The sequence below is a fragment of the Oculina patagonica genome, chromosome 3 (assembly GCF_052425735.1).
Source record: "Oculina patagonica isolate OP01 chromosome 3, crgOcupat, whole genome shotgun sequence".
In the NCBI taxonomy this organism is placed as follows: domain Eukaryota; kingdom Metazoa; phylum Cnidaria; class Anthozoa; order Scleractinia; family Oculinidae; genus Oculina; species Oculina patagonica.
Window position 1 is genome coordinate 19729971 of NC_135760.1, and position 27882 is coordinate 19757852.

At 40.0% G+C, this 27882-nt stretch overlaps 1 protein-coding gene across 1 annotated transcript; it reads right to left on the reverse strand.

Moving 5' to 3' along the window:
• Window positions 1–2906: 2906 nt before the first annotated feature.
• Window positions 2907–27882, reverse strand: LOC144645882 (uncharacterized). The gene is given in 22 exon segments (XM_078505409.1): window positions 2907–5089; window positions 5845–5932; window positions 7207–7696; window positions 8141–8293; window positions 11754–11912; window positions 12419–12580; window positions 13457–13612; window positions 14191–14358; window positions 14572–14745; window positions 14951–15124; window positions 15666–15974; window positions 16599–16832; window positions 17287–17520; window positions 17851–18084; window positions 19071–19679; window positions 20404–20586; window positions 21112–21279; window positions 22241–22732; window positions 22735–25360; window positions 25395–26914; window positions 26917–27066; window positions 27696–27882. Coding segments are annotated over 22 exon segments (8784 nt in total). The 3' UTR covers window positions 2907–4975.

Here is a 27882-nt window from a genome sequence, read left to right on the forward strand (position 1 = left end):
CATTAGTACAGTTTACCAGAATCTCGTGAGACTTGTGTTAAGGTTAACATTCACGCCAAATTTTGTGTCAAAATTCAAAATAAACCAAACTTTTAAATAGCTTTTGGAAATTTTTTTCATTTTCCGTTGGGTTTAGACTTATTAGTTAAATGAACAAGCAAATTTTATTATTTTCTAATTGTCAGATGCATTCTGGTCTCCCAGGGAATCCCCCTTTATAGTGTGCTTTCTGTTTAAACATTACCGTTTTCAATCCTACTGAATAAATTTTGCTTTTTAGTCTGTTCGTTTTCGAAATTTTCGCTAGTCTTGCAATGTCACCTTAAAAAATATTATTTCTACGACATCAACTGAAGTAGTAACCATAGCTACGTATAAAGTACCGAGTGTTTTGCAGACCATAATGAAAAGACCTGAACAATCAACGCTTAAGATTTGAAAACGCGCCTTTGCAAACGCTAAGTAATCAAATAAAATTTAACGATTGAATCAAGACAATTTATAATTTTTTTTGCACGAGATTAACTTGATCAAAATTGTCAACAGTTTGCGCAAATCTAGTGATCACCGAGGCTAGCAATTCCTTTTTTCAGGTCTGCAAAAGAATCGGTAAATGGTGGCTGAAGTGTAAAAACTTCTATTATATCTCCAAGTCCTACAGTGACGTTGTAATTTTTTGTATTTGATTCAGACAATCAATATATCGCACAATTTGGTATCAAAAAAGTGAAGTTCCCTTGCAAATTAAGACCTGATTTGATCAGCCACCATTTCACTAAGTTATTTAACAATTTTAAAGTTCTTATCTTTGAAGAATTTCCTCTTATTTCTGTGATTCCAGTTTGTCCACTTTCCATTCTGTTTTACTCCTTGCGAAGTTAACTTTTCGTTCCTGAAAACAGAAAGATAAATTCCCAGATTAGCAAATGCTCAATTGTTCAAAACTATACACATTAATTATATTTCTTTAACAGTGACTAATAGTGACGAGCAAATAACATTTTGAAAGGCAAAATTTGAACTTTCAGTTCTCTACAAAATAAGCGTTCTAAAAGAGCGAAGGAAACTGACTTTGCAAAGCAGTTCAGAATTGTTAACACCCAAAAAATCCTCTATGTATTTCAGTAAAAGCCAAAAGTTTAGCACACGCTTTTGGCTCTTAACAGGAAACGGTTTCTTGTCGAAAGATCCCTCAATTATTTTGAGCCGTGAATTTTAAAACCTAGAGTCTACTTCAATATTTGGTTCAACTATGTTCGACAACTAAACTGGTTGCAAATTGTGGTTTATTAATTTGCAGCAGTAGTACAACGAAGCAGTTTGTAGTGGCGCTCAGTTTTCTGTCCTGTTTCTTGTTGAAGCGACGCAAACAGCGAACAGTAAGCGCACGTGGTAACTCGCTTCGGTAACATTTTTACAGCCATGAATGAAGCCTTCTGAACAAAATAAAAGTTATATTCGGCAAAAGCAGTGCTTACCTTCGATTGGAATAGAGTAAGGACATCTTGCAAAGCTTCAAATCCTTCAAGCATCAAGCTCTTCTTTCTTCAAGAGTACAAACTGCGCCTCGCACGTCTTCACGCATCCACGACCTGTTTGGTTTGAAGCACGTTCTACAGTTTTTCATGAATATGGATTAAAAACTCAAGCCAATCACTGACAAAATACGACACAAATTTGGCGTGGATGTATAATGCACGCTTTCTCCGCCAGCGAATCACAAACCGCGAAAAAAGAAAGCAATTGCACGTTCAGGTACGCAAGTTATAAGAATTTTCTTTGAGCATTTCGTTTTGTTTTGCTAACCGTGCTACTGTTAATTTGGTAATTTTAATTTTATTTTTCTGCTCGATTTGACTGATTAAGAAATTAGTACCTCAAAATTCGCTTTTTTACTAATGTAACTTAGTTTTTTTTTGCTCTTAGCTGAGATCAACATGAGGTTGTGAGACGATATTGCGACAAAATAATGGATCTGTAACGGCATTACTAAAGCGAAAGATAAGACGACAGGAATCGCGCCCTTACTAAAAGTTTTAAACTGAAAAATGGAATTGTCCTCGAGAAAATTTGTGTTTGTCCGTTTTCACGACGCGCGGCAAAAGTTTGCAAGTGGAAACATTTTCGAGAAAATACTAAGAAAAAAATTCTCTGAACAGGATTCGAACATGTGATATTCTTTTCACAAGTCGGACGCTCTACCACTGAGCTACAAGACAATCGTTGGAGATTTATCAATTAGCTAGACTACATGAAAATTTCATCTCCCAAAAAAGTTCCTTTCGCGCATTTTCTTTTCGTTTGGAAGCCGTTTTTATTCCATTTTGCCTCCGACCGGAGCAATCGGTTTTTCAAACGTTTTCACTGAAAATTAAGTGTCACAAACAGTTCCTGATCCTTACAACTGTATTACTGTCATTTACACGTTATCCGGTAAAATACTAAATCCTTCGAATCTTGAACAACACAGAAATGAAGGGGATGTAGGGGACGTTGAGTAAGCGAATTGTTTTCCAAAAAAGGGCTTTTGAAAGCACATAGCAGCTCATACACCCAAGGGTGGGGGGGAGGGGGGAGTTGATGTACATCCCCTCCCCTCCTGCCCCCGGGTTTTCATTGGCCAACTTTGAACCGTTATGCTGTACACAATTGCTTACATATTGAAGGAACCTCAATATAGTGGTACGCTAGTGAAATAAAACACCCAAGAGATTGTAACAAACTAAATGAAACAAAAATGGCAAGACTGGGATAAAATCAGACTCATTATAACTTGTAACTTGAAAAAATTTGGGGGGAATACATTGTATCCTCTGAGTGCAACACACAAATAACACAATCTTCAAAAATTTGATCTTTTACTCAAATTTAGATCAACATCTGTGAACTTCTATAGTATTCCTGGAATGACAATATTCATATGACTAAACAATATTATAAAAATATTACAAATTATCGTTGAGCTGTACAGCGTTTTGTAGACTTACATCCCGTACTGGGAAATAATACTCCGAAAACTAACTATAATCAGAAGTACATGATCCAGAAGTCCACATCTCTGGTAATGGGTCTTGTGCTATCGGATTCGCGTGTGTGCTATTTTTAGAACAGGCCTCGCGCGCGAGACGCGCGAGAAAATTACGTAGACGGCTTTTGGCACGAACTAGTAACCAATCGCGTAAAAGTATTTTTTATTGGTTGAACAAATTTTTGAAGTTGTGCAAGAACAGCCTAACTGCTGAAAACAAGCGAACGGCACCACGAAATTTTTTACTGTTCGAGTTGTTGTTTATCAAAATGTGCATTTAGTGAGGATTTAAACCTACCGGATACGAATCACTGGTCTCCTCTTCTGTCGATGATTACAGCGTTGAAGTCGCTAAAAACATTGCAGCATCCAGTAGAATGTGTTGTGTTTTGGAGTCAGAGTAAAGTAGGCAGCGAGCGTAAAAGAAACTGACTGCTTCGACCGGCTCAAATTCAAAATGTATAGACACTTCAGATGAATGGAACTCAAGAGAAAAAGACGGCTATTACATATTCGGGAGACGCCTTTTTACATCTTGGTACAGGTTTATTGCTATTGTAGAAAAGTCCGGCTGTCCCTGAAGTGGCTAAAATCGAGCGCGACGACTGTAAGATACACTGAAAGTGCGAACACCAGTTTGATCGATGCATGTGACAACAACTTTCTGCTTCACGATCAAGCCCTGTTTCGAAGCCTAAAAGGACAGGACGGCTACACAAGAGAAAGAAAAATTTTGGTGACTATTTCTGTGGTTCTAAAGGTGTCTTTGGAGTCCTTATGCGTGCAGAGCGGTGAGAGCACAATATTTCTAGACCTGAACTCAAACAATTGCAAGGGAAGCCCGAGTACCGCATTTTAGAAATGCATGCCGCCCGCCTTTCGGATTCGGAAAATGGAGGTTCTTTTCGAGAAGTATAAATTAAGTTATAAATTAAAATCAAAATTTAAGAGTAATACGACTGTCAAAACGCTAGAGTTAAAAATAATGGCCAATGAAAATAATGTGTTTTCAATTGTTGTATCGCTCGCTTTTCGAAAATTTTCCCAAACAATTTTCAGTTAGCAGTTTTAATATCGAAGTTCAGAAAACGAGTATTCCAAACGAGCTTCAAGTCGTGGTTGTTTTTGTAGCTCAGGAGCAAGACAATATTATTTTGTTGATGTAAAGACGTTCAGCAAAGCGAAAAATACTTTCTTTAACCAAAAACTAAATATTTTATTCTATCAAAGGTTTCGTTTCCTATTGTTTTTGTTCCCCCTTCGAGCGCGTATAATTTGCCTGTGTAATATTAAATTCAAGGAGTTTGATCACTGTATTGAAACGGAAAGCAACTTTTTCCATCTCTGGTAATCATCGGATGTTTTTCCATCACAGATCTCATAAAGTTAGATCGACGATTCCCCTTTATTTCGGAGTATTTTTTGAATTTGTTTTTAGTTTTAATTTGTTTTCTGAGTGAAATGTTTGTTGGCAAGGTCACACGGCATTTTCTCGCGTGTCTCGCGCGTCTCCCGCGCAAGGATGTTCTAAAAATAGAACACACGCGAATCCGATAGCACGCGCCCCAATGCTAGATGTGGACTTCTAGATTATGTACTTTCGCTATAATACTTTGTTAAGTACAGTTAGTTATAGTACACCAACATGCTAGCTGTAAAAAGAAAAATGTATGCAGTTTTTACTATAATCATTTATTTTTTTTTTGGAACTCTTTTGGTATTACTTTCAATAATGCCCTTTCAAAATTGTAACTAAATGCTTTATCTCTAAAATCAAAGCAATGTATCCCGTTTAAACCTTTCATGAAAATTATATGTTTTAGGAGATATAGCCGGTTGCCGATTGAGGCCCCACAAAATCACTAACAGATGCCTTAATTTATTCCAGAAAAATATTTGCAAAAAATAGTAATTCTCTTCGCAGCATAAAATGGGGATTTTATTAATTTAGTTAGTTAATGTTCGATTTTTGTTAGGTTTTAACTTAAGAGGTTTAGAGGAAATTTTCTTTGACACTTCTTTCTCCTGGTGATGAATTGTCCCGTTGTATTTCAGTTGTATCTGTGTAAAGAAATACATAAGTTTCTTTTTGAAAAATTGAAATTTAAATTAAAAAAAATAAACGATACACTTATAATTTTCTCAGGGACATTTATTCATGTACAAGTCTTAATGTCCAAGTGGATCCCCCCCCCCCCCCCCCGGAGTTGGTCACCTTGGACCAAATATGCTAACGGATGAGGTTCTCTGGACATGCCGGACCTAATCCGATGGGAAAGGGTCCCCGGGTGAACAAATCCCCTGGCGAATTTAGTTCTCCCACAAGTATAATTTAAAATATGTGACCTCACACGGGAAAACGTACACTAACGCTTATCCGTTAAACAGATGAAAACGGAAGGGTAGAAAACAGATAGTAAACGGATTTTTAGAGCGTTAAACGTTTACATTAAGCGTTTCAAACGAAACGCTATGAACGGACACTTCAAAGCATTTGTAAATGGGTAGCTCGAAGCGTTTAACGGTTAAGCAAAATTTGCGAACGGTTGGCTCAAAGAGTTTAAACGAATAAGTAAAACCGACTTAAAGAAAGAAAAATCGCGGAGCGTTTTAACAGCGTTTCCACGTGATATAACAACAACAAACTTTAAGCACGCTTATAATGCTATATATTTCATTCCCCAGGCGCTTTCATGTTGGTTACAGTGGGACTTTTTTTAGCAAAAAGGTTAAAAAACATGGAACGATTCATGTAATTTCACTCTTTAAGAATAATATGTCTATTGGCAGTCTAAAAAAAAAACATTTGAAATTACCTTAGACTTTTCTTTTGTTTTAAACCGGCGTGATCTTGGAGGAGATAACACGGACGATTTCCTATTCCCTGTTGCTTCTATAACAAGCCTGAAAATAAGAAAAAATCGTTAGAATAATTCACAAAACCAAACGTAGTGTGTTCATTATTTCATATTCGCCTGCAGATAAAGGACACAATCGAAGCGATAAATCATAGCTGCCTCAAAACAGTGTTAATGTAAAAGTCGTGGTTCAATTTCACATTTGGTGCAATCTGGTATTTTCCTTTGTTTAATATTTATTATCATATATTACCATACACCAGAACAAAGAAAAATACCAAATTGTACCAGGGGTAGAATTGAACCACAAAGAGTTGCCTATGTATGGGTAGCCCTAGTTTTCGTTCTATTTTCGTTATTTTAAATTGTCTAGGTGATAGCAACCTCGTTCCCGGGGTCTCTCTCTCCCCGTCCCCAGGGTCTCTCTCGGTCTTGGGGGCGGGGAGAGAGAGACCCTGGGAACGAGGTTGAGGTGATAGTTAAAAACGAGAGATACTGCGAGAAAGATTCAATAAAGAGCCATGGGGTATAAAAGACAAATCTTGACTAGATGGGTTTTTTTTTCGGACTAATAACCAAAGTAGGGTTAATAACATATATATCTTATTGTTTTCTAATTAAAAAGTACAATATCAGAAACAGTTTGCTACATCTTTCAGGGAAGCGCCCAGAACGTTATTTCGTTTTCTTTGCTGCTGCTTAATTTATGTTAAAGCAAGTACGGGTTTAGATTTAGATAAAAACTTAACTAGTAAAATTAGTAAGCTTTTTGAAGTGTTTAGAAAAGGTAATGGGGACTGGATACGTGTCCCCCGAAACACGTGATGTGGCAACGCGTAATTCGGGGGACAAGAGAGTTCAAAGTACGGAACTTAATACAGTGTGCGGGTTATTGTGCTATTTATCTGCGTTGGCTCTCCGAGCTGGCGTCATCTAGATTCGCTACATCGCACTGAAGAGTCCAAATAAGGACGAAACAGCTGTCTGCGGTTGCAATCCTGCTGTATCGGTTCTAGTTGTGGTGTTGTCTCGCAAAGTCTACTTTTCACGTAGTATGGTCAGCCTGGCTTGCAGTTGTTTGTTACTGATTTCATTTTATTGCTGATCAGATCTCTCAGTAGATCCTACGAATAGCAGCATTATCGTTTGCGGTCCCTTGCAGTTTTAGTCTTACTTTTGCAAAATTTTAACCGGAATTCCACAGTGGAAATTTCTAAAACCAAAAAAATTCTTTCTTCAAATTGACCAGCCAATTTGTAGCACATAAAATATATCCATGACAAGATGGTAAAAATAGCAAATGTAAATGATAAAACTTACATTTCAGTGTTATTTTTCGACCCTTTGCCGCCTCCCTTCACCCAATAGAACTTTGCAGGTCCGTGCTTGGAAACAAATGATATCTCCGAACCCATACCGCTGACCATACCGTTATGTAACGCTTCATCATTCAAGTTGACTACTGGTGTGATATTCTTCTTTCTGGAATTACTGGAATCTCTGTCGTCATTCGCGTCGTCGTCATTATCATCATCATCATCATTATCACTGGTCCCTTTTGTGTCATCGTCATCATCATTATCATCTTCACTTTTCTTGTGTGATTTACGTTTCTTGTGCCTGTTAGTTTTCTTTTCATCAACATCGTCATCATTATCATCATTGTCATCATCATCATTATCATCGCTGTCTGTTTTAGAAACGTCTTCAATATCCTGATCGTCTTTGTCGGCGTTGGTTTCGTCAACATCCGTCTCATTGTCGTCTTCACCGTTTTCCTCTTCACTTGAATCATTCTCATCTGCATCCTCTTGAATGAGATCAATCAACCAAACATTAAAACGTTAAGACAAAACATGAAAAAGAAGAACTTTTTTTTCAGTTTGCAACAGTTAACTGTGTCTAAAGAAATTGTTAGAGTTAGGCCATACGTATCTTGCCGAAGCTTATCCTGGTTTCCGTAGCATGAACCGACTAGTAGTATTACTACTCCCCCCTGGATAGGTTGCTAGTCCATCGCAGGGTTCCCCCCCCCCCCCCAGCAGTAAATTGGCCGGACGGTACCTATATACACCTTGGTGAAGAGAGGCACTGTGAGAGTAAAGTGAGTTGCCCAAGAACACAAAGCAGTGACCCCGGCTAGGGCTCAAACCAGGACCGCTTGATCCGGAGTCCAGCGCGCTAACCATAAGACTACCGCACCTCCCAAGGCCATTTATTAGCTAGGTTTAAATCATTTCGGACTTCTGTTTACCTACGCATTCGTCCAATATTTGTTGAGTCTTGGAGATAAAAGTGGGTTTACAGTCAGAATCACTCACACAGCGAGCAGTGAGGTCAACTTTACAAGCCTTTTCGAAGCATGGATCGAAGCCACATGCCTCTATAGCTCCTACTGTTAAAATGCCTGCATGTAATAAGACAACATGGTAAGTCGATGTGTGCATGTATATCGTCTTTAAAGTGATACGAATGATAGGGAATGTTATATTGGAGGAGGGGCTATGACTGACCTTAAAAAAACCGTTCAAGACCATAACAAGAGATATAATGGTAAATTTCAAGCTTTGTTCTCTATTGATGACTTTATTATTTACTACACATTTGATGATTTCGACATTGCTGATCCTAGCAGTATGCAGGACGCGTGTCACATATCAACCTAGAAAATGGCCCAGCTCACAACTAGTCTCTCGTAGCTCAGTTGGTTAGAGCGCCCAACCGGTATCTGGGACACCCCTCTGTAACAGACCTGGTGAAACCCGACCTGGTGGGTTATTTTGCCCTCCCTGGTGGAAATTTGACCTCCCTGGTCCCTGGTGAATATCTGAAAAATCCCTGGTCAATTTTATTTTTCCCCGGTGAAGAATTTTGTTTACCTGGTCAGGAAAAATCAACCAAAATCTTTCTGCTGGCTTTAATAAACAGAAGAAAATATAATATATAGATAATTTGATAATTGACTATAACTTGATGTTAACATAGCAAAAAGTAATTGTTAACTTTTTTCTATTGTTTTTGTCGCTTGTTCCGTTGTCAAACACGTCACTGAAGAGACAAAACATATCTGTTTCCTTTTCTGTATGTAATACGAGCTTGTGAATGATTCAAAGCGATTTGAACAGCGCGCGCGGCCCAAAACAAGTGTGGAAGTATTTTTGACCCGGCTTTCTACAGCGTTTCTTGGTGAGTATTAAACGGCCTTTTTCGTCGATTTAGTAGCCTTGAGCAGTTTGAGAGGCGTTTGATGTATAAAATATCGTGTTAAACTTTGCAGCCCGCCGGCACAATGTGATGTAAAAAATACGCAAGTTATTCAAGTACATTCAGGATCATTCAAGTGGCGTATGACGGTAAATTTTAATTAAGCTGCCTCAAATTGTAAGTACTGTCTAAATATTACTTTGTGCAGCTTTCGCCTGCATGAAACTAGGGACTTTAAGATACCTGGACGGCTGACCTCGAGGACGGCTGACCGGAAGTAATTTTTCGCGTGTAGCCTATATTGCGCATGCCCGCTTCACGCACATTGCCGTCCAGCTCCGTCCAGCTGTTGTCGAGGACGTGAAAAGTAGAGTTTTGCCGTCCACCAGTGAACGGGAGTGGTTTTTGTATGATTTCGTTTAAAAATCTCATTATTTATGGTATTCTCGGTTTGGTACAGATAAAAAGTTAAGAAGTTAAGTTTAATTTGCGGTTGCGAATATAATTGCTGTGCTTTGCATAAACGCTGATGGCGAAGCCACGTGCGTGAAATTATGAACTTTCTTGCTTGTGTTTCTACAAAAATTTCACTTGGAATTTGTACCCTGTGAATGAAAATAGTGCTTTCTGGTCCCAGACTTTGGGCTAGAAGCGCCAAATGTTTTTCTTCGCATGTTTTGGGCTAAGATATAATTGATCCACTAACGAAGCCGTCCTCCGTTCACACACGACGGCTCTTAACGTTGGAAGTTCCCGCCAAGAACGTCGACATCAACCTAGTCCTCCTCGCGAAATTCTACCGTCCTCGAGGTCAGCCGTCCAGGTATCTTAAAGTCCCTACTATTGATGCCGAGGACTGCAGTCATTAAAACGTATTTTTCATTGCTCACTTAATCCGAAAAAAGAGACAATTTATTCGACCTGTAAAAGATATAAGCAAACGGTTTTCCTATTTTGACGTCTTTATGGTATGACCTACTGAAAATGGATCAACGAATAAGAGCCGGCATTTTTAACATTTGCAACTTTAATGGTAAACGGACCGTTTAAATTTAGGCGTGCCCGTGCTAGGCAGCCTCTGGATCTGTCTCTTGCTGCTAGGCTCTTTTGATAATAAATATTTATGTCATTTACCTCCTGGAAAAGTAATTAAACTTGTAGTCAGATTAGCAGGGCTTGAGAGACGTTCAAACTAGGGAGTCGAGAAAATGATCCCGCGAAACGTTCTCCCAATTTTTTTTGTAACATATCGAATATCTGGCTGAATTCACGTTAACCTAGACTTTCTAAAAGTCCTTCAACACGCGGTTTAGGAATTTAAGTCGTAAATGTATGTTTTGGTGGTGTAATCCGCCAAGCGCAAGGTTGGTTGCCTGCTAAAGCGCGTTCCCCTTCCAAAAATAAGGAGCTTTGATTTTAACTGAAAAGGTCTAGAAATAATCGTGGTTTTTAAGTTTACTTTAAGCTGCCTAGCTGCCTATGAAACTCCCTTCAAAACGCACGAAATGTGATTTCGGCCTGTTTAATTTTCAAAATTTCCCGGGGAGGCATGCCCCCTGGACCCCCAGTAGCTTACATCTTCGGCGTTCACACGATTGTATCTTTCAGATCTTTGGCGCTCTGAAGAACCGTCGTTTTAAATCCTGCCTACAGTCCTGCTAAGAACTGTAAAAGTAACATGCATCTAAAGGAAACATTTTAAGGCGGTCGGCGGAATTTGTTCTTCTGTTCGTCATCGCTTCTGCATGCATTGCGTGCCGTGTATGATCTCTGATGGACAAAAACGTGCGAAAATTTCAGAGGATTTCAAGAATATAACACGACTGCTTCAAGTCCAAGTGCAAACTGACAGTGTCAATAGTATGATTACTCATTGGCTCATTGTGACAATGATTTGCTAAATTTGACCCATTGCGGATCTAGTGGCGGTAATGCACTGTTCGATACAAAGAACGCTCGGGGATCGCAAAACGGCCCGTTTGCCGTATAACGCGAAGGCCTAAAAGGACTTGTTATAAGAGAAATTAAGTCCGATGCCTTTATTTGATTCTGTTTTTCTCTTGCCACTTTTCTCCGTGTAAGAGCAGGATACAAAGAGTACATAACTTCAGTTGCTTACGTACAATGCGAAAAAAACGACGGTGTCATCTACAGCCGTTAGGCGACATCGGTGCGGAAAATTGTGCACGATTACCCCGCTAAGTTTATTGCATACAAAAAGTAAGTAGTCAACCTGGTGGATTTTTTACTTCCCTGGTCGATTTTGGTTAAAAACCTGGTGGAAAATCAGGTGTCACCAGGTCTGTTACAGAGGGGTGTTCTGGGAGGCCGTGGGTTCGATTCCCGTCGGGGACTCAGACTTTTTTCTTTGTCCCACACTCGTGTCATGCTTAATAATCTTCACTAAAGGATATAATGTAAAAAACGTCACTCTGATAAAGTGTGCTTAAGCGCAATTTTTTGGTCGGAGGAGGGCTTATATCTTGGGGCGTGTTTTAAACCGAAATTTTTTTTTTTAGCAGTTACATGGACTTATAACAGGGAGGAGGCTGATTAGCGGGGATGTAATAGCGGTATTTTACAATATATAGAAGCCAAAAAATTGTTCAAGTCAACGTTGTAAAAAATATAAGCATCACAGTTTTGGCCAATGGTATATATACCTCTGCAGTTAAGTCTTTGTCCATCCGCTCCAAGGAAGATAGGTTTACAATTGTACGACACTGCACAGCGGTCTGCCTGACTGGTAAAACATGCAGACTTTTCACAGGGATTGAACCGACAAACTTTTTCTGGTGGAACGGATAATACTACAGAGTCTCCTGCATGGAGTAAGATTATGGAGAGAATCATATAAATGAACTCTTTCACAATGCCAAAGTTAACTAGGTCATTAAAATTTATTGTAATATTTCATCACTCCCGGGAAAAAAATCCTTTAAGTGACGCATAAAATGTAGTATTTTGGGGATAAGACAGCGCAACTTGGAAAAATTTCCCAATTTTTTCAAGTTTGTTGATCGTGATTCCACTTAACATTCTCAAACTCGTTAATAATTCATCAAGAAAAAACAAAGAAAATCATAACCGTAAAGAAGGTTTTTATACCCGGTCTTTATTAGCATTGATTTTTACGATTTTATTTCTTCGTTTACGCCCAGTTTTTTTCAATTTAGTACATCAAGATAGAGCCATCTAAACCATTTAATGAAAAAAAAAAGTAAAAGTGTCATGGGGAATTGGACATGGGATTCCTTTTTAGGAGACCCCCAAAAATAGTGGCGTGGGGACCCAAAATGCAATATCAGAGCGAATTTGTCTCGCTTACCTTTGCACGAGTTAATTATTCGTCCATTTCTATTAAAGAAGATCGGTTTACATTTAGAGTTGCTGACACACATTGCTGAGGGACTGGTTACGCACTTTGAAACTTTACACGGATGATAGCCACACAGGTCCACTGGATCTGCTCGAACAAGGTAATTCCCATCTAGAATTCAAGAAATAATTTTAAAGGGAACCACTGTTCTTGTGGCAAGTTGACGTTGAGTTGTTTGAGTTAATGCCTAAACTACAAATTTTACAGGACATGGGAGAAACAACATTTAATAACAACCGTAAACGGAAAAGATTATGGCTTTAAATTTCCCGCCGGCGCCATTTTGGAATTTATGACGTCATTGCGTTGCCCAATTGTTTCACACAAAAGAACCTCTGCTTTCTAATAATAGTGGCAACGCAGTGACGTCATAAAATTCAAAATGGCGGCGCGCGGGAAATTTAAAAGCACAAAAATTGACAAATCAAAGGCCCTTTATTCTAATAAAAAACGAATCCACAACTTTAAACAACCAAAACGATTTTAGACTGTGGTAAACTTATTATTTTGACCAGAACTGTTTTACAGTCGAGGTTCCTTTTAAGGAATTCGAAGTGTGGAACATTGGTGGAATATACTGAAACCAGAAAAGTTCAGACACCCCCTTCTGTCTTTTCGGTGTCTGGTTTTGTTTTTGTAACTGAGCAGACAATGTTTTGAAACGTTCTCTTACAAATCAGCCCAAAACTGCGGTGGAATTTTTTTAGCCAATCAGGAGCAAGAATGAATCGTGACTTGTCTTACGCGCGTTTTCCCTCCCTTGGCAACCGTTACATGTTTTCCCGCGCTTGGCGCGGGTTGCAGCGTTTTGCGTTAGAGTTAATTGGAACACCAGGCTATTTATAAGTGATGAGCGAGCCGAGCTCAACGATCTTTGATTTTTTTTTCTTTCGTTGTTTTCTCGTCTGTTTTGTGCATTTGTTTTACTTTGCATCTTTTATTCCACTTCAAAAACTTTACAATTGTTTGTTGGCTTTGTTCACTTACTAGGACATCTGTGATCGTTGCATCGTCTTCTTTGTATCCGCGGCCCAAAGCAACCCTTGTAAGGCCTTTTGCATCTTCTTCTCCTCCTTTTAATCCCGCCATCACACGAACGGGTGCATTTGCCAAATGATGACCACTGGCCAAATCCTAGCGTAGCTGAGAAAGAAAAACAGCTGTTTTGTAACAAATTAAAAATTGAACATTGATTGTATGCCTCGTATAAAGTCCATAAAGTCTACCCAAGGAGCCGTGCAAAATATATCCCTTGTCGACTGCTGTTTATACCTTTTGCTAACGTTTTTGGGAGTTTGACCTCGCTAATTGTTCATGGAGGTTTGCTTGCTTTAATTCGCCATGATTTTTGCTTGTAGACGTTTGTAAGAACAGTTTATACTAGGAAACAACTAAATATATGAAACTTTTGAATGCAGGGAACCACATAACGCAGAGTTAAACCCAGTACTCTTTGTCGTATCTCCTTGTTCTAGAATGTCGACAATGTAACGGGAAGAAAAACTAATTAATTTTATGGTTTGATGTCGTTTGTCTAGAGTCTTACTTCCTGAATTCAAACCAGTTTAAATTAAAAGGAAAAATTTGTGGGTTTTCCATCACGATAAATGTGAACGAATTGTCAAACACATGAAAGGACTTGAAACAAGGTGCCCCCCCCCCCCCCCCCCCCTTCCCCAATTCCCCTCTTTCCCTAAACACTTAGTGTTCCTGGTACTTACATTTGCAGTGCTTGACAGGACATCTTTCCAAATGAACTAGTGGCACAACACAAGATTTCCCGCCATTGGCAGGTGGTGGGTTTGTACATCTGCGCGTTCTTTTCCTCTGTCCTCTTCCACAACGCTTGCACACAGACCACGAGGACCACTCCGACACCCCACCGTCAACTATAAAGTAATAGTTTTGCGTCAGTTCCTTTGCAGAAGACTTCAAAACTATAATTTTACAAAACGTTCCCTCTTTAATAGTTAGTGTTTGTGCGTATGCCATTTTTTTTTTTTGTTTGTTTTTTATACGTTTGTTTGTTTGTTTATACCTTTGTTTACTAACTTGCCTGATTTTTGTTTGTTTGTTAATTTTGTTTTCTTTTTTTAGCTTACCTGGGCACTTTGATGATGCGCATGCTCTCGCTTGCATCCTCTGACCAGCACAGTCTTTTCCTTTACCCTGTGGGGGAGGGTTAGTGCAATAACGTTCCCGGATGCTTACAGTGTTGGTGTGGCAAGTCTTAGTACAAGCGGACCATGCAGTCCAACCGGTTAAACCTCCATTCACTGAAACAAAGGTAAAATACATGAACTAAACGCTTGGAGTGATGTTTGAAAGTTGTGTAAGCCACAAGGCACTTAAAACGTGCAAGGAGGGTTAAAAGCAGTTTTCTATGAATCATATACCCAATCAGATCCACTGAAGGCCTACTCTGGGACCTCAAGTCTCCTAAAATCACCTAAATTCGCTACGTTTTTTCTGTACTCTCACCAGAACAAGCTTCGGTACCACAATTCCTGAATTGCACTCTCTCTCCTTCGCAGTCCCGCCCGCCAAACATTGGTTTAGGATTACTGCAAGTGCGTTCTCGACGCTTTAGCGCCTTGGTTTCACACGTCGCGGGGCAGTGTGACCACTGAGACCAAGCAGAGAATCCTCCGTGAACTGAAAGTAAAACCATCACTATGAACCCAAAGCGCGAAAGACATTCTTGCGACATAGTAAATCGTGACTGTTTCTTTACTTTGGTTATCTCTTATCTAGTTTCTTACCAGTGTTAGCATCCTATTGTAATTCCCGTTGAAACGTTTAGCATATTCTGCTACTTTCTGCCATGTACTATATTTTTAAAATCCTGTATTAATGGCGGATCTAAGATGGCAGATATTACATTCATAATATACATGTTACCACCGTAAAATACGTGAGGCGCATTTCACTTCATAAAAGTTTCATTGCCTCACTATACGCTTCGATAAAAATAGAAGGGAAATTTATCTGACTCTCCCCGTTTCACAATCACCCAACAAGGCCCAGCCTACTGAAATAAGCTCAAAGAGTTCAGTTGAAACGTCACTCTTTGTTTGTCGTTCTTTCTCGGCTTTGAAATCTTTCAGCAATATTCAAAAAGATTCCCTACTGCAAGCAGATGTCTCCTATTATCCTGATCTATTATGTCTTACTCTAATTATTTTAGTTTAAATACCTGGACATCTGACAAATTGACACGGCTTTGTTTGGATATTGGGTCCCTGACAATTCTTTCCACCAATCAGCTTGCAAGTACGTTCACGGTACATAACAGCTTTTGGACCGCACGTGGCCGAACACTTGGACCAAGGCGACCAATCGGAATAGTTTGGATCAGAAAGGACTGGTGAAGAGGGATGCTTCAACACAGCTGATACATTTGATGGGGCGACCGGAGTTGACACTGATGACTGATTGGTTGATTTGGCTGGAGGCGCTGACTGGACCACTGGCGCACTTGCGGGTTTTAGGGGAAGTGTCAGCACTGTGCGATAATAAAGAGAGTGAAATAAGCTGGGATTAATTAGTTTTCTAGTTATTTCGAGAATAGTATTGTCAGTAAGATAGAAGGAAGTAAGAAACTGACAGATCGAGGGCGACGAGTATAGCGACAATTTTGTCCTTGTTTCATGGCGTTGTGGTAATGTCTTTGACAGGGCAGCTACGTTTTTTGCTGAGCGCATATTGTAAGCTTCTCGTGACGCTATTATTGAGGAAAGTTGTTTTCCATTCCGGCAAACTTCAAAGGAGCAAGCAAAATGCAAATATATCGGAATTTTTACGACCGTACACATGCAATCTTTTGTTTTAAACACTATGCATAAATTTAGTAACAGCCACGTTTTTATTGGTTAGTTGCTTTGACAGAAATAAACAGTTATTGTGTTTTGTGCACCGCCAAGACCAAAACATGCAAACTAAACAAAGAACTTTGTCAAGCTATTCACGACCCCATTCACTGTGCCTTTAGCAACCATTCGAAAGCTACTGCGCACACTCGGTTGCCCGGCACCGCTATGCCGCACTTTTGAGCCGTGTAACAAAGGACGTTCCTCCCCTCACCCCCCTGGACGAAACAAAGAACAGTACCGAAGGCAAGCCTACTCACTTGTCTTCATAGCACTTCCTTGTTGCAAGGTATCATTAGGAATCACTGTCGCCATCTTTGTGCACAATGGTACATTGCAGGGGACCTTCTGAATATCGGAGCCAATGCAGACTTTCCTAAGATCCTCCGGTATGGAAAGTGAGCAGGTTCTCTCGCGCGTGCGGTATGAGCCAACACCGCAGGTCTTCGTGCAAGCGGACCACGGACTCCAGTCAAATTCATTTTTCAAAGAGACTATCTCGAAAAGAATGAACTTCATTTTATTATTACAGTACAGTTTGGAATATTAATCGCTTTACAGCAAAATGTGAAAAAAAATGACTAGAACTTAACTGACAACAGGAAGCGAGATTAACTCAGTAACTCTTCTTCTAGAGACTCTCCAACCCTCCCCCCACAGGAATGCACAAAACCAAAACTTCCCCCGCCTCACCCTCCCCCCCCCAAAAAAAAAAAAACTGAGCAAGAGGTGTCCTGTCGCGAATGATAGAGTTAACTTGGTTGTGCAAAACCTTTCAAAAGCTCGACGTTGCGAAAGATGAACTAGTAAAGAACTCATTTTTATGCCAGCGATTTTGTCCATGACTCGTTTAAAACTAGCTTGGAAAATCAAATAGCATATGAATTCTATTCATTTCTGTTTCATATATTCAAAGTTCCAAGAGTAAAATCAAAGAAATGAACTCACTGTTATGAGATGTCGTTACAGGAAGCGCAGCTTCTGTTCCGAAGCCTGAAATGGCCTCTGCGTGACACGAGGGGAGGACACAGGGCTTGACTTCTGACGTGGAACCAGTGCAGGTCTGATTGTTTTGTTTGTAGCAAGAGCGTTTACGCACGCGCAATAAATTTGAACCGCAGGTCCGGGAACACTGAGACCACGGACCCCATTCAGTAAATCCATCAGTTGAATTTAAGGAATCTTCCAAGGGAGATTAAAAAATTAATAAAAAAAAATAAAATAATAATAATAATAATGATGATGATGATGATGATAATAATATTTTAGCTAATTCTTAAGGTGGCTATTTTTAAAACCACAGTAATAATCTACACATAACTTAGCTGAAATAACCGTGGTAAAAGTTCGATTTTAAACGGACTCCCCACCCTTTCGTTCAATCCCTATGTAGCTATCTATGTATGCTCCTGTACTGATAAATAAAAAAATCCCTCTCTCCCGGAGCGAAATCGAGTTTTACAGTAAGAATTCAAATCAATCAATGAAGAACAGCGCAAATTAAGATCTCACCATTTTTGAACTTTAAGTCTTGCAAAAACACGTTGCTCATGTTGTAAGCAACCAGATCAGGTGGACAAGGTGATTTTAAACAGTGACGTCTTTCCACAGACCTCCCCTCGCATTCTTCCCCACCATACCTGGGAGGGGGATCTGTGCAGGTCCTTTCGCGTTTCCGGTAAGACTCAGATCCGCACGACTTAGAACACTCGGACCAGTCACTCCACGGTGAGAATTGGCCGTCGACTTGAAAGGAAGAAAGAGTACGATAACCAACTTAATCTTTCCATTGTTTTTCGCTTACAAGTTTCTTTGTTAAGGCGGAGGTAAACGTGAATTTGAGTGAAATTTTAAGAGGTTTAAGGTAGGGATAAAAAGTTTTAGAACACAACCAGGTTGTCAGGGGACTGTTTTGGTGTCAATCTACTAAATTTTAACTTTAAATTCAAATTTTAAAATCACGACAAACTACTCAGCTCGTTTAGTTTATTTCTATTCTGAGAAGTTTTTTTTGCCTATTTTAGATAATTTATGTTATGCTGTAATTTATTTTCTATTTAATTTGGCAAAATAAAATGGTTGTTGTTGTTGTTGGTTGTTGTTGTTGTTGTTGTCGATATTTCTCATTTCTCTAAATTTTACTAATCTTTTGAGAAAAACTATCTCTTAAAAATCCCCCAAAGTCACCCAGGAATTTACAAAATAACGCAAAACATAGATTTGTGTAATGAACAGAGAGCAATCTGGTTCCCAGGGCTTTTCTCTTCTGGGGACGAGGTTGAGCAGAGAGTTTTTGGAATGCTTGATACCATTCTCGTCCCCATAGCCCTTTCGTTTCTCTTAGCCGGCTTGGCACGAGAAAACGGAGGGCTCTGGGGACATAGGATTTTGAATTAATTCGAATTTTTTTGATTGGCTGTTTGGAACAAAGAATTCCTAAACGGAAGTCGAAAACGTAACGACTCTCTCATACATTCTTTTGAAACGTCGTGACTGCATACATGAAGACCGGAAGTCCTAGAATCTAGGACTGGAAATCCTGTGTCCCCAGAGCCCTTTGTTTCCTCGTGCCAAGGCCCAGCCGGCTAAGAGAAACGAAAGGGCTATGGGGACGAGAATGGCTTGATACGCGAACGAGATATTCACATTAGACCCGAGGTATATACGGCCTTCAGGTGTACCTTCGCCTTAACTTTTCATTAATCGTATTCATCGTAACGAAGCTTACTTACCTGGGCACCGCCGAATCCTGCAGCGTTTCGTTTGCACTTTTGGTCCCAGACAGGAGCTGTCGATTCCCACTGTGCTGAAAGCGCTTATACACGAACGCGATCGTGTTTTAATACCGCGTCCACACGAAGCACTGCAAGCCGTCCACTCACTCCATGGTGTGAACCCGATGTCGCCACTGTCTCCTTTTACATGAATACTTTTTCCACCGTTCTCGTATCTCTCGTATGGTGGCATGGAACCCGTTTCTGGCTTCAAAAACTGCATGGAAGACATTAATTGACGGGACGGCATGTTAAGAGCTTGCGGTGCGCCTGTAAACTGGCGAAGGTTTGGCATTTCTTGGAAACCAAACACATTCGGCCCGTTAGGCATTTGCCTGACGTTTCCTTGTTGCTGCATGTTTAGTAATGACTGTATTGACGGTATGTGTCCCATTTCCTGGTCCATGTTTGCCAGTCCGCTGTAGCGTGCTATGGTTCGCGCCGTGTTGCTCGCGTCGGTGGCTGTACTTGGAAGACGGTTTGACATTTCCTCAATAACAGGTGTTGCCGATAACGTTTTAAAGACAATTTGTTTATTATTTTTCGACATCTCCAGAGGTGGTCCTCCTACATGCAAGTTGAACATTGGATGATCATTTCAGTGCCTGAGTATAGTTTACTTTCATTAACAAAATCCCTCATAGTTGACGGTTTATTATTTCGTCCGAGATATGTACAGCCAGTTTTACCTATGCGCAAAGCTGGAAAATTTTTACTGAGGGAAAACTTTCAATATAAAAATATAAATTTCTCTTATAACACCCCCCCCCCCCCCCCCAAACACACACTCCACCAACAACAACACCATCCAAAATACCTTACAAAGTTGTTCCAGCTCAGGGCTTATAGCCAGTATTTTACGGCATTTCTCTCTACTAAGACTGTTCACAGGCTACTTATTTTCTGTGAAGTGGTAGAGATCTATCGTTGATTTTGACGGGCCGCCATCTTGGTTCTGAACGCAAGCGAAAGCTAGGGGTCATGAATGGTCCATCAAAATTTTGCAGTGCTTGAAATTGGGTTTTTTGGGATTTGAAATTTTTTGTTTTTGGGGGGTTTTTTTTGGGAATTTTTTTTTTTTTTATTTTTTTTTCTTAAAAAAAATTGTTTAAGCTGGGGTGAGTGCACACCCCGCAACCCTACCCACGGGCTTTTTGCACTCTCCCCAGTTTTTCCTTCCGTTCAGGAACCAAGATGGCGGTCCGTCTAACTCAACGATCGATCTCTACGACTTCACGGAAAATTAGGGGACTGTGAACAGTCTTCTCTCTATTCTACGTAAAGTATTTACCAGGCTTATGGGGGCAATCCTTGGATTTACAATATTCGACTTCGAATCTCCAACCAGCGCAGTCTTTCCCTCCGTAAGCTGGAGGAGGATTGGTGCATAGACGCATGCGCATGCGCACTGCCTTTGGACCGCAAGATTCCGAACATACAGACCATTGTGTCCATTGAGTAAAGCCACCATTCACTAAGACAAGAATTGTTTAATAATATAATTGTTTAATGACCAAACCGACTTAAAATTTACCTTACATGTTGAAGTCACTGATCATGATCTCCAATAAGAGATTTTTTAATTTTATAACGCTTTCTATTTCTGTACTATTATATAAGAGGGCCACGTGAACCATTGATAGAAAAAATTTACGCAGATTTTCAAGAGGATTTCTACTGAAGTTTTGTGTTTGTAATTAGTCCAAGCATTCCCTGTAATTTCTTAGTATGAGTTTCAATCGAGCTTTTTTTCACTTCAAGATTACAGAATTTTACCCTGCGCTGAACACTGATTATATGATTTTGGCTTCATTCCTGATTGGTCAAAAGCGTTAGCGAAGCGGGTTGAGATTGATGTTCACATTATTTGATATTTCTTTGGTTTATTCTGATTATGCTAGTCTTTAAGCTACTTAAAGTCATGATACATCTTTGTCACTCTAGTAAAACTCATTTCATTTTTCAGTTGATAAACTTTGTACGTCTCAGGGCGCCTAACCTGGACAGTTTTTGGGAACATCACAGGGAACAGTCTGGTGGTTCCATCCGGGGCATTTGACAATGGTGTCAAATGGAGAGCTCTTGTTACAGTACAGTGATCGTGTCTTCATGCTGCCATTACCACAAGATTTAGTACACTTGGACCATGCACTCCACCCGGCTTCCTCTGAAAAGAAACACGTCTTCCGTTAGAGATAGGAGGATGATCCGATGCATTTTTATAAACCGACAAGGTATATTCTCCAGCGCAAGCTCATTGATCGAGAGCTATGGTCAAAGGAAGTATAGATAGGTAATGGAATTCGAGGCAGCTCTCTAAAACTTGAAAAAATGTCGGACGTTTCCAATAAACGGAAATCGGAATGCTGTGGAGGCTCAATTGGGACATTTTGTAAATCATTTTTCTGATTCACAAAATTAGTTTCAAATTTAGAAAAAAACTTCAAAATAATAGTTTTCTAAGATAAAAACAAAAACAAAAAGTGTGACGGGCGAAGATTGAGACGGATAACTAACGACAAACTTAAAAAAATTGCCATGCGTCGTCAGTTAAAGCCAAAATTAATTCATTATTTATTTTTAAAGTCATTAATAATTCATCAAGTTTAAATAAAGAAAATCATAACCGTGAAGGAGGTTTGGATACCCGCCTGTCTTAATTATCGTTTACTCCGTAGTTTTTGTTTCAATTGAGAAGATATATCAAATTCTCGAGACAGCACCTCGAATTTCGTCAAAAATACTCCACTGCACATAGTATTTTTAACTCTCTTCACACTGTTTGGATATCGCGTTGAAATACTTTCTCTCGTGTTTGATATGCCGTAAAATGCCGCTTATAAGCCCTCAGGTTAGATAACTTCGTAAGGGGTTTTGTGTGGGCTTATAAGGGAGGGGTATATCCGGGAGGGCTAATAAGAGGAATAAAAAACGTTTCGAAACGAGCCACAATAAAGCAACATTTAGCCTTGTTCAGTACTGTCATCCGGCAGAGATGGGCTTATATCCGGGGGGGGGCTTATAATCGGATGTATTTTTTTTCCAGGAAGATTGGCTTATAACCGGGGGGTTTATCAGCGGGGGGCTTATAACCAGAATGTTTCGGTATTACATAAAGCACATCTTACCTTCATCGCCGCTAACAACAATATTTATTTCCTTTTCTTTTGAGCCAGAATCTGGGATGTCCGCTATTGTTTCAATCGTCCCTTCTTTCTTCACAATAGGCTTCTCCGCAATAGACCTTTTATAGGTTTCTGAAGATGAACTGAAAAGACTTTCTACGTCTTTTTCATCGTCCCTGTCCATCTTTTCCAGTTGGTTTAAATCTCTCTGGTCGCCATTGTTTGCAGTTTGTAATATTGAAGCAAGCTGAGACTGAGCATCAGACCCGAAATTTCCTAAATCTTTATAATCGGAACTTAGTACTTTTCCTTCAGGGGTTAAATCGCGGAATACACTTTCTTGGATTGCAGATGGCGTCCAATTTCCTTTTTCCCCTCCTTCATGTCTTTCATCGGCATCGTCTTCATCGCTGCTTTTGGAATTTTGCAAGAACGCCCTTAGTTTTCCTTGGGTATTTGCAAGAGATTCTTTAGGACCGTTATAGGTTGGTTTTTTTCTCCTTTCTGGTGCAACGCGTTGTGTGTTATGCCTCTCCTAGAACCGATAAGGTCTCCATGATGACGAAGGATGCCGAACCCTTGTTTGTCCATATCCTGTACTGTATTCATGTAGGTCAAGTCGTGTTCGCTTTCTGCCTTCAAGGCGTTTGACAGTTGCTTCTCAAAATCAGGGCTGCGAAAAGTGCCATCGTTAAATTCAGTTTTCCAATCACTTATATCCCTCTTCTCTGCCAACTTGGAGTGCCTTTTTCTTGTGGGTCGCAAATTCACCTTTGAATCTCTTTTAATACCAATCTCGTCACCAGCACTTTGAAACATGTTTTTCATTCTGTTTATGTCATGCTTTTGCACAGCCTTCACATACTGCAAATCACCTTCACTTTCCTGACGCATTGTTTCAAGTAACAATCCTTGAGCTAAATCATTTCTCACATCGTCAAGCGGGATCACATCGCCATTAAGAATATTATTGCCTTTCTTTACAACGGGTATATTCATTTTGGTATCTTTGAATTGTTCGTCGTTGGGAAACTCGCTTTTCTTGTGAAGCTCATCTTTTCCAGTGCCTACATTTCCACTGTTTTGACGGATAGCCCCTTTGATGTCCGGTGTCCTTCGTTTTTGACCATACCTCTTATAATCCTTGCGGTCTCTTATGCTCTTATCTTTTCCTACATCGTGGTCTTTAAATGAACGTTGAAACGCATAACTAGGGTCCCTTTCATCAAATGGAAACGTTTCTATTCCCTTAACATTTCTCTGTTGTCCTTCGTAATCTTTCATGATGACATTGGAGATGTCTTCCTGAGCTTTTGGGCTTAGGCCTCGTATTTGATCTAAATCGCTGTTTAGTACGTCCGTAGAAGACTCCCAAGACTCCAAATCTCTCTTGTTGTTAATACCATGGTTAATTTGTTTGTATTTGGAAAACTTTGAAGAAAACCTATAAGGCGAAAGCTTGATATGTTTTCTTTCGTTTGATCCTGTATGGGCTCTTCGACCTGTTGCAGATGTCCCTTTTCTGATCAACTTCCGATGCTTCAATATTCTGTCGACAAGCCTTCCTATGGAAGCGTTTGAATTTTCCTGCTCTTCATCCGTCTTTGTATCATAGTACCCTTTAGTTGCAGCCGACACCCCTTGAACGCTACCACTCTCTCCGATAGCACCTAAACCAGGCGGCCTGTGAGCCAAATGTTTTTCAAGCTCTTTCATTTCATTTGCAGTCAGTCCAAATATTACAGACGTTGGGCTTATTTCAGACTCTCGAGTCCCGGGTTGGTCGCGTCGTTTTGTCGGTTTGTTCCTTAAGGAAACGTGTTTGGATGACGTTTTAAAATATTCCAATCTCGGAGGAGTACTAGACACAGTTGGTGCTGACGATAAGTTGGTAGTTGCTTTCCGAAGTCTCTTTCTCCCATGTTTTGTTTTCGCAAAGTGTATTTGTTGTTTCTTTTGCGGTCGCGCCATTGCATCTGGAAGAGGATTAGCACCATATTGCGCCATATCATTTGCTACAATGCCTCCGGTCATAGACTCTGTTTGGTCATTCCTCTCATCTTGTGGTTGATACATAAACGTCTTCGGTTTATTTACTTTAAATGCGCCTTGGAGGCCCTGAAGATTGCTAAAAGGGGCAAGATCCACAGCTGATATGTCTGAAACAGTTTTTGGACTTAAAAGCATCTGACCAATATCCGATTGGATCTTTGTTTTAGCCCGGTTGCTAAGTTCGTTACTATTTGATGGAGAACGACGCTGTCCGAGACTTGCAGCTTCTTCAGCAGCATAATTGTGTGATGCATCAGAGTAGAAACGCTGTTGGGGTCGACTGTTTCCGTGTTGATCTGTGTTCGGAGCTTTCATGTCTTCATTAAAAACCGAAGCCATGTTATGAGCATTTGCGCTACTATCGGCATTAATCAAATTGTTATTTCCTGCAAATGGTTCTGCAAGTTCGGCTTTGGCATAGGGATCCCCGAAAATTTGACCCGAAATATAGCTCGTTTCACTATTGCCCTCTTTCGACTTAGGTGCTTTAAGACTGGGTAAAATCTCTTCCACGATGTTACCAGCGTCGTTTATTTGGTGTTCAAGATAGCTTGCTTCTTTAGTATCTTCATCTTGAAGCTGCTGTTGACTTGAATATGGGCCATCTGAGTCCGAAAACCCTTCCTTCGCCACTGGGTCACTCATTAGATTCAGTTGTAGATATTTTGTTTCGTCAGGATCCAAGCGCGTGAAGTTTCTGTAAAGGAAAGGTGCATCTATCACCCGGTCTGAAGACGCCTCTGAAACCAATCCTTTAGAAGGAGGCCCCAAACTTGGGTTATCACGAAATCTTTGTTCTTCGTGAATTCCTGCCGATCTTGTTGGGCTCACTTTGTTGGAAGCGAATTCGTTTACAATGGGTGCCAGAATTGGTTTATTACCAAATGCCTGTTCTTTACCAAGACTCCCTTCCAACTGTGTTGGGATTTCTTTGTTGGAAATGAACCCATTTATAATAGGTGTAAAAATTGGTTTACTGCCAGGAGCTGGCTGTTGCTCGTTGCCTTTCATATTGTAGCTGCCCCCAAGTCGTTCAGCACTTTTTGATACAAAAAAAGGCTGATTGTTAACCTTCCCTTGAACGTTAAAACTTCTCATGGGTGACTTGGTTAAAGGGTCTTTTTAGTACCTCAACCTGGCCTCCTTCTTTAGCACCAGCACTGTTTTGGGCATTGTGACTGGAAATTTTTAAATTACCTTGTAACGAAGGCCCTGGTATGTTTTTGGTTCGTTCATATCCCACTCTAGATGTCTCGTGCATAAGAGTTGCTGATGCTATATTACTGACTCCTGCTGTGTGTTCTGGTTCCTTTATTTGGTTTAACGTAAGTGGACTATCATTACTTCTGTTTCTGGGATGTGTTTTGGACTGAGGTATGCGAATGTCTTCTACTACATTTGCTGGATCTTTCATTTGATTTAACATCAGGGAACTACCAGCACTTGCGCTACTTGGCTTTGTTTTCGACTCATCTTTAAGTCTTTCCTCCGTTGCATGAGTTGGTTCTTTCCTTTGGTTAATCGTCAGTGAACTATCAACACTTTCATTACTGGGTTTTGTTTTGGACTCTGCTTGGGCTTTCATTTTAGACAAGTTAGACAAGTCATTTAGTGATTGAGTGATCCCTCTAGAGTCGGATTCTACAGAAGAAATGTTTTCTGATTTCCTTTCGGAACCAATCTGAGAAATTTTACCACTTTCTTTAATAAGGGCTTGTGCTATCGCATTTGCCCAAACGTTCTTGATCATCGGATGTTTTGCTAGTTCCACTGAAACAAACTTGGATCCCTTGTCACCCAGACTTTCTACAACGTTTTGTACAAGCTCTGGAAGCTGGCTGTTTAACGCTTGTGACGAATTAACAAGTCCGGCTTTTTCAGATGACATGTACACTGACTGATTCAAAACCTCGTGTTTCATTTCACTTTGGTGCAACGTAGGCTTAGTGGTGTTGGTCGTTTTATTGAAAAGTGGCTTAACATCGTTTGGATCATGAAATGGGACAGGACCACCATTTGTTACGGAGTCAGTTTCATAAGAGGTATTGCTTGGAGTCATCTTGACCTCATGTAAAACATGGTTGTTGACAGCGTTCTCGGTTTGATTACCAGGTTTGTCCTTTTCGACGTCACTATTAGTATCAATGGTGTTTATTGTAGGAGTTTCTTCATTTGGCGATGTTTGCATTTCATGATGCGGATTAACCCCTTCTTGGTTTAACACATATGTCACTTTAGCAAGAGGATCGCTTAACAATTGCTCCTCTACACGTCCAGTCTTTAATTTCGCTCCTCTTCCCAGAGACGACAGTTCTTCGTCGCTCCCAGAGTTAGCAGTCTGCCCTTTATTTTGATAAACAAATGTACCATTGCTTTTAGCAATCGCTTGTTCCATGGGACCAGTGAGGATCTCCCCTCCCGATGGATCCTTTTCAATGTGATATCCAGACATTTCGGCTTCCTGGTTTTCTAATTGACTATAAAGTCGCTCGGCAAGTGTTGAAGGCGGTAAGACCTCCTCATCAGCCTTAAGTTTGGCATCATCTTCTTTACTCCCTCCATCCATAGAAGCAAAGCTAGAAGCCTTGTTGGTTTTTGGCATATTATCTATCACAACAACATGTCATCATCATCATCTTTACCACTTGATGAACTCCCGTGTAGCAGCCTCGAGTCGAAAGCCGCCAACTTTGTTTTCTGGCCACCACTTTCCTGGTCGTTTTTCCCATCTTCCTTTGCACCCAGCAGAGTTATAAGGGGTTTCCCTACTGTTATACCTGCAACTAAATATAAACACTTGTATATTTAAGTGTTATTTTTCGAGTCCCGAAGTTCGGTTGGCGACATACAAAAGAAATTGACATAAATGTGGTAATGAAGGTTTTCAAAGTGTTGAGCCTGTTTTGAGTTTTTGACAATTTGCAGTTTTGAGCTACTCGTCTCATTTTCGGATAAAGATGTAATTTTTAATTCTGTTGGTTTTAAGGCTAGCTGACTGACTGACTGACTGACTGACTGACTGACTGACTGACTGACTGACTGACTGACTGACCGACCGACTGACTGACTAACTGATGATTGATGACTGACTGATGTTGAATGACTGATTAATAGGTTGATGAATTGATTGATTGTGATTGATTGATTGATTGATTGATTGATTGACTGATTGATTGATTGATTGATTGATTGATTGATTGATTGATTGATTGATTGATTGATTGATTGATTGATTGATTGATTGATTGATTGATTGATTGGTTGGATGGTTGGTGAGTTGGTTGGATGGTTGATTTTTGCAGTCAAAGTGATTCTTCTAACGTCATTTCAACGATTAACTCCCTTTCATATTCAGAAAGAATGACTGCACTATCATACATCATGGTAGAGTTCCAAATGAACTTACCGACATTATCTCTTCTAACAGGAACAGCACAAGGAGCTTGTACCAAAACCAGAATCAGATCAAAGATGAGGAATTCTGTCCAGCCCATTGTTATTTGTCAACAAATTCCATTACATTCTGAAATATAAAGATTATGCCCAGTAAAAATTGAGATGTATGCTGCAAGAGCAGACCTGAAAATTTGCAT